The 10490-nt window shown below is 40.0% G+C and overlaps 1 protein-coding gene across 1 annotated transcript; it reads left to right on the top strand.

Annotated features, from left to right (window-relative positions):
- The first annotated feature begins 8728 nt into the window (after window positions 1-8728).
- On the top strand, window positions 8729-9121 carry LOC139191221 (uncharacterized). Its single transcript, XM_070811794.1, has one exon. The coding sequence runs from the start codon at window positions 8729-8731 to the stop codon at window positions 9119-9121; it is 393 nt and encodes a 130-aa protein (XP_070667895.1).
- The last annotated feature ends 1369 nt before the right edge of the window (window positions 9122-10490 follow it).

The raw sequence follows: 10490 nt of genomic DNA, 5'->3' as shown, positions 1-10490 counted from the left end.
TTTGAAGTTACCGGTTCCTTCATGTCGAGGATTGCTTTGATATTCTCGGGATTAGCCTCAATGTCTCGTTGGCTTATCATGAAGCCTAAGAATTTGCTAGAGCCTACGCCGAAGGCACATTTGTTGGGGTTCAACCTCATTCGATACCTCTTCAGAATGGTGAAAGTTTCAGATAGGTTAGCGATGTGTTTGTCAGCATGTTTGCTTTTGACTAGCATATCATCAAAGTAAACTTCCATGCTCTTCCCAATATGTTCGGCGAACATTGAATTGACTAGTCTCTGATAAGTCGCTCCTGCATTCTTTAGGCCGAAGGGCATGACTTTATAGCAATATAGTCCCCTATCAGTAGTGAAGGCTGTGTGTTCTTGGTTCGGAGGGTTCAAGCGGATTTGGTTGTATCTTAAGTAAGCATCCATGAAGCTTAGGAGTTCACACCCTGCCGTAGAGTCTATAAGTCTGTCAATGAGAGGAAGATGAAAGCTATCCTTCGGGCATCTTTTGTTTAGGTCGGTGTAATCGACACACATTCTCCACAAGACCTTTTGGAGCAAGAGACTTTCTTTGGTTGGATTTTTCTTAACAATGACCACATTTGTTACCCATGATGGGTAATTGACTTCGCAGACGAAGCCTATGCCTTTGAGTTTTTCAACTTCTGCCTTCATTGCTTCGTATCGCTCAGCGTCATAGGATCTTCGCTTCTGTCTCACTGGCTTGGTCTTGGGGTCAATACTCAAGCGATGACATATGATATTGCGAGATATGCCTGGCATGTCCTCGTATGACCAGGCGAGGACCTCAGTGTTCTCTTGCAAAAAAGAGATCAATGCCAACTGAATGGGTGCTGACAAGGTGGTGCCAATCTTCACTATGCGATCTGGATAATCTTTTGATATAGAAACCTTCTCTAGCTCTTCAGCGGGTTGTGCTTGCTGGGTGAAAGAGTTATCTCGAGGATCATCGGGTTGATTGTTGCCACCGTGAAGATCCAAGTTGGCTTTGTCCGGGCTGGTCATTATGACTTGGTCATGTATAGAAAATGTTTCCTTGGGCATAGGCAGGTGTTGTTGCTTGACCGAATGTTGTAACATGACCGTGCACTAAGTTGATCTCCTCTGATGTAACCATTGCCATAGGGGGTTGGAAATTTCATCAACAACATATGTGTGGATACCATGGCCTTGAGATCATTGATGCATGTGCGTCCAAAGATGACATTGTATGCCGTTGGGCAATCAATTACCAGGAAGTTAATGGTAATGGTAGCTGTGTAAGGGCCTGTACAAATGGTGAAAGGTAAGTGTATGATCCCTATAGGATGCACGATATCATCGGAGAAGCTTATAAGAGGAGAAATCGAGCGATCGAGCAAGTGCCATGAAAGCTTCAGCAAACATGATATTGACTGATAAGAGCATATTTATGCGACTTAGTTAGCTTGTTCTTGTGCATTTACGTTGTTAGTTCTTAGTTATTTTAGTCTTTTAAGCCATTTTAGTGTGTTTTCAGGTTCTAAGGACAAAGTATGCAAAAATGTGCATTTTGGAGCTTGTTATTGTGCATTTACGTTGTTAGTTCTTAGTTATCACATGCTTGAAGCCAAATGGATGGACGAAATTGAAGATCAAAGGAGGCAAGAAATGAAGAAATGAACATGAAGAACAATGAGTTCAGAATTGGAAGCCAAAGTTTCTAAAGTTGGAGGTTTCCATTCTTGAAAGTTTTTATTCTTGGATTGGAAGTTTCCTAATCCTTTTTCACCTTGGTTCCAACCATTGCCGCACCTCTCAAGCCTCTTCCCTCTTGGATTCTGATTTGTTAGGCCCTTTTCCTTGTGGATTTGGGTTCTATAAATCCTTTTCAGAAACTAAGTGGGCCAAAACCATTTTCTTTGTTGATTGGAACACTTGTGCCTAACCCTTAGGCCCTAAGCCTTAAAATCTGCTAAGTTTAAACCCTAATCTGATTTCCCTAGGGTTGTGCCGCACCTAATACTTCTAAAAGCCTAAAAATCTACACAAACCCTAGTTCTTTTCTCCCTTGGATGGGCCAAGCCTTTTATCTCCAAAAACCTAACCTCTTCCCATCAGATTCGTGAAAACCCTAGCTTTACCATGCATATATATGTGTTTTAAAGCCTAAATTCGTCACCACCTCCCTCCCATTCAGAAATACATCTAGCCGCATCCTTTCCACCATTATACACCATTATACATCCCTTTCCACCACCATACATCCTTGCCGCAACCCCCATCCAACCTAAACCTATTTCTGACCATTCCATTCATCCATAAACATCTTTAGACTCTTGTGCTGTAGCAAGGTGGGGAAGAAGAGGCCCTTGGCGTTTCGTGCTTGCAGATTTGAGAGTTTTAGGTGTACTTCGTTCTTGTTTTCAATGTTTATTTTGTTATTACTTTCTGATTTTGCTGTAATCATGAGTGGCTAAACCCCTAATTAGTTAGGGGGAAGTTTGAAGCCATGAACATGCTTGAGATATGAATTGATTTCTTCCAATTGTGATTCGTTAAGTTGTGATTGCAATTCAATTATCTATTTTATTCATAACTGATTCTTGTATGTTTATTGAGGATGCATACTTAGTTTTCATGCATGAATTAGACGCTACAATATAAATGAGTTTCACCTAATCGTTACAAGTTTATATTCATTAGTAGTGAAGGTTGCTTATCACAATCACGTTAATTGAATTCTTGGCAAACGTATCATGCATTCATAGTTACAATTGCCTCGTCAACACTTATGATTTTCATGAAATGTAATGATCTCTTATTGTATCTCTATTATGCATTCATGTAGGGGAATTTTAGAGAATGATTTGGGTTGTTGTATGCATTCATCCAATCCAATGATTTAAGGAAAATCTGAGGGTTAATTTGTGCATCACGGTTAATTTGGGGTGTTGAGCATCATAATCTATTGAAAAGCAATTGGAAATCAATTCATGTACAAGTGTGTCATGTGTGAAGAATTGACCTCTAATTAATCCATCCATCATCTTATTTATCAATTTCGTTTTATAATCTGCCTAATTTTATAACTTGTTTGTTTGTTTCAAATTCGTCCAATTCAAAACCCCCCTTTTTACTTTCTTGTTTCAAAGTGTTTAATTTAGGATTTGTTTGTGTTTTTGAGTGTTTTGGTTCAAGCCAAAACACTAAATTCGTCCAAAATTGTGTTAAGGTCAGAATCTGCCCAGATTGTGTTTTTAGGCAGTTTTGAGTGTTTTTAAGCTGTTTTGAGTCGTTTGAACCTATTTTGAGTCCCTTGAATCTAGTCAAACGTTTTTAACTTTGTTTTTATGTTTTTGAGTAAGTTTAGAGGTTTTAGCAAGCCCTCCTAATCCCCGGTTTAGAACGATCCCTACTTGCATTTATACTACGATTTGACAACAAGAGGATTTAATTTGAGTGCTTAACTTTTATCACATCAAATTTTGGCGCCGTTGCCGGGGATTAGCAACTCTGCTAATCCCTCGTTGTTTCTTTTTATTTATTCTCGTGAGTTTTTTTTTTTAGTTGCTGACTTGTTTTGTTCTTTTGTCTTTAGGTACTAGTGTATGACTCGAAGTTCTCAACCTATTCGTGAGCACATCTTTGACTTTGACGACGATTTTGAGAGAACTTTAAGAAGGAAGAAGAATCAACAAGCATCTAATCCACCTAACCTTGAACCTGAGTTTGAAGAACGAGTAGAAGAGGAGGAAGAAACCCCCACGACACAGGTTGTGGAGGAAGAGCTAAACATGGCAGTGGACAATTGAACCATCAAAGAACTTTTTGCCTCGGGTGTGGACAATGTCGCACCTCTATGCATCCAATACCCTGCGGCTGCCTAAGGGAAGACGGAAGAGTTCGAATTAAAGTCAAGCTTGTTACAGTACATTCCGAAGTACCATGGGCTGTCCATGGAAGATCCGAACAAGCACTTAAAGGAGTTTGAAGTAGTTTGTTCGAGTATGACCTCAGTGAATGTAGATGGCAGCATCTTGAAGATGAAGGCTTTTCCATTCTCTCTAATGGACAAAGCTAAAGATTGGTTGTATGAACTAGCACCCGGGACGGTTAAATCTTGGGAGAGTATGAAATGAGCGTTCTTGGAGAAAATTTTCCCAACTTCAAGAGTCATTCTTTTGAGGAAACAGATTAGTGGCATCCAACAAAATCAAGGTGAATCGTTTCCCGTTTATTATGAACGTTTTAAAACTCTTGTTGCTTCATGTCCACAACACCAAATGAAGGAGGAGCTGCTCATTCAATACTTCTACGAAGGACTCCTCCTCATTGAACGTCAAATGTTAGATGCCTCGGCGGGTGGTGCGTTGGTTGACATGACTCCGGTGGCTGCCAAGACTTTAATTGCAAACCGAGCACACAATGCACAACAATATGAGGGCGTTGGAAAAAGAGAAGGCCCACGGCAACATAGTGTGAATGAGGTAAGTGCCATTTCTGAAATTCAATCACAATTAGCTAATCTTACTTCTCTTGTGTCTCAGGTTGTAATTGGGTCAAAACCACAAGAAAATCAAGTTTGCACTGTGTGCTCCATTCAAGGGCATCCATCCTAGGAGTGCCCTCAGTTGATTGAGAATGGTGGATGGGAATCTGCCAATGTAATTGGAATCCAAGGCCAAAATTAAACCAAATACGATCCATACTCGAACACATACAACCCCAGATGGAGAGATCACCCTAACATGAAGTGGAGAGAGCCCCAACAACCTGCACAACAAGGGGGATTTCGACAAAATCCCCTTGGGTTCCCACGGCCATATCAACAAAATTAACCACTTCCAGCCCAATCTAGAACAGGTACACCTATGGATAATGATCAACTTGTTCAATTGCTAACCAATGTGGCGCAGAGCATGCAAAATCAAGCCAAGGAGGTGGAAGATTTGAAGAAACAAATGGGACAAATGGTTGAATTCACGGGGCAGTTTAGTAGAGAACAAGGTAAGTTACCTAGTTCAACAAATGTGAATCCAAATGGAGGATTCGAATATGCCAAAACCATCATGTTGCGTAGTGGAAAAGAAGTTGGAATTGAGTCCGACACTCCCAAATCTGCCCAAGAAGAGGATGACAAGCTGCAAGAAAATGAGGGAAGCATGAGCACACCCACGGAAAGGGTGAAACAACCCTTGCCGCAAGCCCCTATCCTTCCTAATTCGGCCAAACAAGGTAAGTTGAGTTCAAATTCACTTAATACTAATATGACCAATGTTCCTTTTCCTCGTAGGTTCATGCAATCGAAAAAGGATGAGAATGAGAAGGACATTCTAGAAACATTTCGGAAAATGCAAGTAAACATTCCACTCCTTGAGGTAATTAAACAAGTTCCAAAATATGCCAAATTTCTCAAGGAGCTATGCACAACCAAGAGAAGAATGTCGAACAAAGAGGTAGTTAAGGTGAGTGAAAATGTTTCAGCCGTATTGCAACGTAAACTACCCACTAAATGCAAAGACCCCAGGAGTTTTACGATTCCTTGTATAATTGGCACTACTCGGTTTGAACATGCAATGCTTGACTTAGGTGCATCTATAAATGTCATGCCTTATTCTTTTTATGAATCTATGAATTTGGGTGAATTGAAAAAGGATGGTGTGATCATTCAATTGGCTGATCGTTCTAACGCTTATCCAAAAGGAGTATTGGAGGATGTTTTAGTGCAGGTGAACCATTTGATCTTCCCGGCTGATTTTTATGTTTTAGACATGGAAGATTCAACCCATTCCACCTCTCTGCCAATTCTCCTTGGTAGGCCATTCATGAAGACAACCCGTACAAAGATTGATGTGTTCAATGGCACTTTGACGATTGAATTCGATGGGGAAGTTATCGATTTTAATATTTATGAAACTATGAGATATCCCGTTGATGACCATTCATGTTTTTCTATTGATATTATTGATTCTTTGGCGCAGGAGTATTTTGAGGAATTGAACGAGGATGCCCTTGAAATAGCCATTACGAAGGGCATAGAACTCAAAAACCAAGACATTGGAGCAATGCACACTCATAGCCAGATTGAAGACTCCAATGCCGTGACCTTTTAATGAGGAAGTTGTGGAGGTTGTGGCTGCCCTTGAGTCACTTCCACGACAATATGGTAAGGTTCCGCTCTCAATTTCAAGTTCAGTTTCTACTAAGATGTTACCTTCTGTTGTTCAGGCACCTACTTTTAAACTTAAGTCGTTGCCGGACCATTTGAAGTATGTGTTTTTGGGAAATGACGAAACATTGCCCGTCATTGTTTCTTCAAGTCTCACGGCACATGAGGAAGAAAAGCTTGTAAGGGTGCTACGAGAGTACAAAACAGCCATAGGGTGGACCTTGGCCGACATTAGGGGAATTAGCCCCACCACTTGCATGCACCGTATACTTCTTGAGGAGGGGACTAAACCATCTCGAGAGGCTCAACGCCGTCTCCACCCTCTAATGATGGAAGTTGTGAAGAAGGAAATAATCAAGCTCTTAGATTGTGCCGTGATCTATCCTATCTCCGATAGCCGTTGGGTTTCACCAATTCAAGTTGTTCCCAAGAAGTCTTGAGTTATTGTTGTCAAGAATGAAAAGAACAAGTTGGTGCCTTTATGAATCCAAACTGGATGGTGAGTTTGTATTGACTATAGGAAGCTAAACGCCATAACAAGGAAATATCACTTTCCTTTGCCATTCATCGACCAAATGCTTGAAAGGTTAGCCGGTCGTGCTTTTTATTATTTTCTTGATGGATATTCTGGATATAACCAAATTGTGATAGCCCCGGATGATCAAGAGAAGACCACATTCACATGTCCCCTTAGAACGTTTGCTTATCGTTGCATGCCATTAGCCTATGCAACGCACCTGCCACTTTCCAAAGATGTATGGTAAGTATATTCTCCGATTATGTTGAGAAAATCATTGAGGTATTTATGGATGATTTCAGTGTATTTGGGGATTCTTTTGCTAATTGTTTGGATAATCTGACCTTGATCTTGAAACGATGTGTTGAAACTAATCTTGTGTTGAATTGGGAAAAATGTCACTTTATGGTTAAACAAGGTATATTTTTAGGTCATATCGTTTCAGAAAAAGGAATTGAAGTAGATAAATCAAAAATAGACCTTGTACGACACTTACCCTCTCCTACTTCGGTTAGAGAGGTTCGTTCGTTTCTTGGCCATGCAGGGTTCTATAGGCGCTTCATTAAGGATTTGTCCAAGATTTCCAACCCCCTTTGCCGATTGCTTCAAAAAGATGTGCCTTTCAAGTTTGATGAGGAGTGTGAATTGGCATTCAACCAACTCAAGGATAAGCTCACTTCGGCCTCTATCATAGTTCCTCCCGATTGGAGCCTCCCTTTCGAGCTTATGTGCGATGCATCCGACTATGCATTAGGAGCTGTTTTGGGGCAAAGAAAAGACAAGCAGCCACATGTCATCTACTATGCATCTCGGACCCTCAATGATGCCCAATTGAACTACTCCACAACGAAAAAAGAACTTCTTGCTATTGTCTTTGCTTTAGATAAGTTTCGGTCTTATTTAATTGGAACTAAAGTGATTGTTTATACTGATCATGTAGCTTTGAAGTACTTACTAATGAAGAAGGAAGCAAAACCTAGGCTCATTCGTTGGATGCTTCTTCTTCAAGAATTTGACATCGAAATCTGAGACAAGAAAGGAAGCGAGAATGTGGTGGCTGACCACCTAAGCCGAATGGTCCATGATGAGTAAGAGTATGCCGTGCCTATCCCTGAAACTTTCCCCGATGAGCAGCTGTTGTCCATTGAAGTAAGTGAACTTTGGTATGCCGATCTAGTGAATTACTTAGTGTCTAAACAAGTTCCAAGCACTCTCACCAAGCACCAATATGATAAACTTCGAAAAGATGCACGATTCTATGTTTGGGATGATCCCTATTTGTGGAAGTATTGCTCTAATCAGATTTTGCGTAGATGTGCGCATGATTGTGAGTTTCTTTCGATTCTAAGATTTTGTCATACTTATGCTTGTGGTGGACATTTTGGCACTCAAAGAACAGCATTAAAGGTTCTTGAATGTGGATTTTATTGGCCCACTTTGTTTAAAGATGCTAGAACTTATTGTCTAACGTATGATCGGTGACAAAGAATGGGAAATATAGGTACCAAGGATCAAATGCCGCAACAACCCCTATCCTTTGTTGAAATTTTTGATGTTTGGGGTATTGATTTCATAGGTCTTTGCCCTCAATCTTATGGTTTCACTTATATCTTGCTAGCTGTTAATTATGTTTCAAAATGGGTGGAAGCAAAAGCCACCCGTACTAATAATTCTAAGGTGGTTGCAGATTTCGTGAAAACTAACATTTTTGCTAGGTTTGGAAAGCCTAGAGTTCTAATCAGTGATGGAGGCTCCCATTTTTGTAATTGAACCATCAAGGCTTTGCTCAAGAAGTACAATGTTACGCATAAGGTTTCAACACCTTATCATCCTCAAACCAATGGGCAAGCCGAGGTTTCAAATAGGGAGATCAAGCAAGTCCTAGAGAAAACTGTGGGGCCAACAAGGAGGGGTTAGAGCTTGCGCTTAGACGATGCATTGTGGGCTTATCATACGGCCTACAAAACTCCCCTTGGTATGTCACCTTTTCGGTTCATCTATGGTAAGCCATGCCATTTGCCCGTCGAGTTGGAGCACAAGGCACATTGGGTTGTGAAGACATTCAACATGGATCTAAATGCCGCCGGAGTTCATAGAAATCTCCAATTGAATGAACTCGAGGAGATTAGGAATGAAGCTTACGAGAATGCTCAGATCTATAAGGATAAGACCAAGGCGTATCATGACAAGATGCTTCGTACAAAGACATTCTCCAAGGGGCAGAAAGTGCTCATCTTTGATTCTCACCTTTGGTTATTCCCCGATAAGTTACGTTCTAAGTGGATTGGACCCTTTGTTGTTACTAATGTTTTTCCTCATGGTGCAGTCCAAGTCCAAAGTTTGAAAACCGACCACGAGTTCAAAGTGAATGGGCATCGTTTGAAGCCCTATTACGACCTGTTTGAGGAGCATGTGGTGGAGGAACTATCCCTCCATGCCGTGGGCTCCAAGGAAGCTTAACGGATGGTAGACGTCCGGCTGCAAGACGTTAAAGCAAGTGCTTCATGGGAGGCAACCCATGCCAATACAAGAACATCTAGAATCGGCTTTAAATCCAGATTTTCTTTCTTTCAACCTTTCTCCTTGCTGCCTTTATTTGTCCATGTTTATTTGTTGCTTGTTTAATTGTTTTTCTGTGAGTTTATGTTTGAAATATTGAGGACAATGTTTGATTTAAGTGTGGGGGGGGTGGGGTAAATAAGTGTTTTTGATGCAAATTTGTGGGTTTTATTCACCTATCACTTCCAATGTTGTTTCTCACTGTTTTCAAGTGTTTTTAGTGTGTTTTGAAGCTTTTTAGTGTATTTTGACATAAAAATCCAAAAATCTCATAAAAATTTGAAAAATTGTTTTGAAAAAACCAAAAAGAGTTGTTTTTGTGTATTTGTTTGTGTCTTAGGGTACCTTCCAACACAATGATGAGGATTTGGTTTTTAATTGCATGACTGTTAAAGAGAGTTATACACATGGATAGAAGTCTGATTTACTCTTTGGTTTATGCTTGGTTGTGGTTATAACTTATGAATTCACATGCAATCATAAAGAAAAAAAAAATCAGTTTTTGTAACATGCTTGAAGGAAGGAACTCAAACTAATGCTACAACCCTGAGAGACTTGAGCCTATGCTTTATTTGGAGAGTTATTAATCTGTGATTTCTTGCTTTCTAAAGTCGTTGCATGATCTCATTATTCTTTGCTTGGTTGCTACTTAGAATGCGTTTTATCACTTTAGTTCCAAATACTAGAACTCATGCCCGTTTCATTCAAAGCTTAAAATTGAGTGCATAACATATAACAAGATGAAGTTGTTTAATAGTTACCACCAGAGCCAAAAAGCCTTCATCCCATGCATTTGTTTTGTAGGTTTAACCCCTTTGAGCCTTATTTAGCCTATTTTCTTTGTTAGCCACATTATCCTTACCTAGCCTAGAATAGGACTATCCACACCCTTGTTCTTAAAGTATAGTAGAGCATGACTTAGAGGGAATTCCTTTTGAACATTATTGCAGAAATCAAGTGTGGGGGAAGGTTATGTACACGGGTAGAAGAAAAAAAAAGAAAAAAAAAGAAAAAAACGTGAAAAAGAGGAAAAAGAAAGAAAAAAAAAAGTTTTGAAATAAGTGAGAATGAACTCACAAGTATTGGTTGTTGAGGAAAGGGTCCAAAAAGTTTGAATATGACCCTAAGTTGTACGAAATCCCCTTATTGTTTCAAGTTATTTGCTGCACTCAAGAGTGAAATCTAAGTTGATTTCATACTTTGCTTACTATTGCTTTAAGAACGATTGTTTATCCTTACCTTTCTTTGTTAGCCAATACCCTTAGCCCTA

Source organism: Malus domestica, chromosome 14 (genome assembly GCF_042453785.1).
Source record: "Malus domestica chromosome 14, GDT2T_hap1".
Classification (NCBI taxonomy): domain Eukaryota; kingdom Viridiplantae; phylum Streptophyta; class Magnoliopsida; order Rosales; family Rosaceae; genus Malus; species Malus domestica.
This window is presented reverse-complemented; position numbering and strand designations above follow the sequence as displayed.

Excerpts from the sequence above, each read along its gene's own strand:
- LOC139191221 (XM_070811794.1), top strand. The coding sequence starts at position 8,729 with ATGGATCTAAATGCCGCCGGAGTTCATAGAAATCTCCAATTGAATGAA.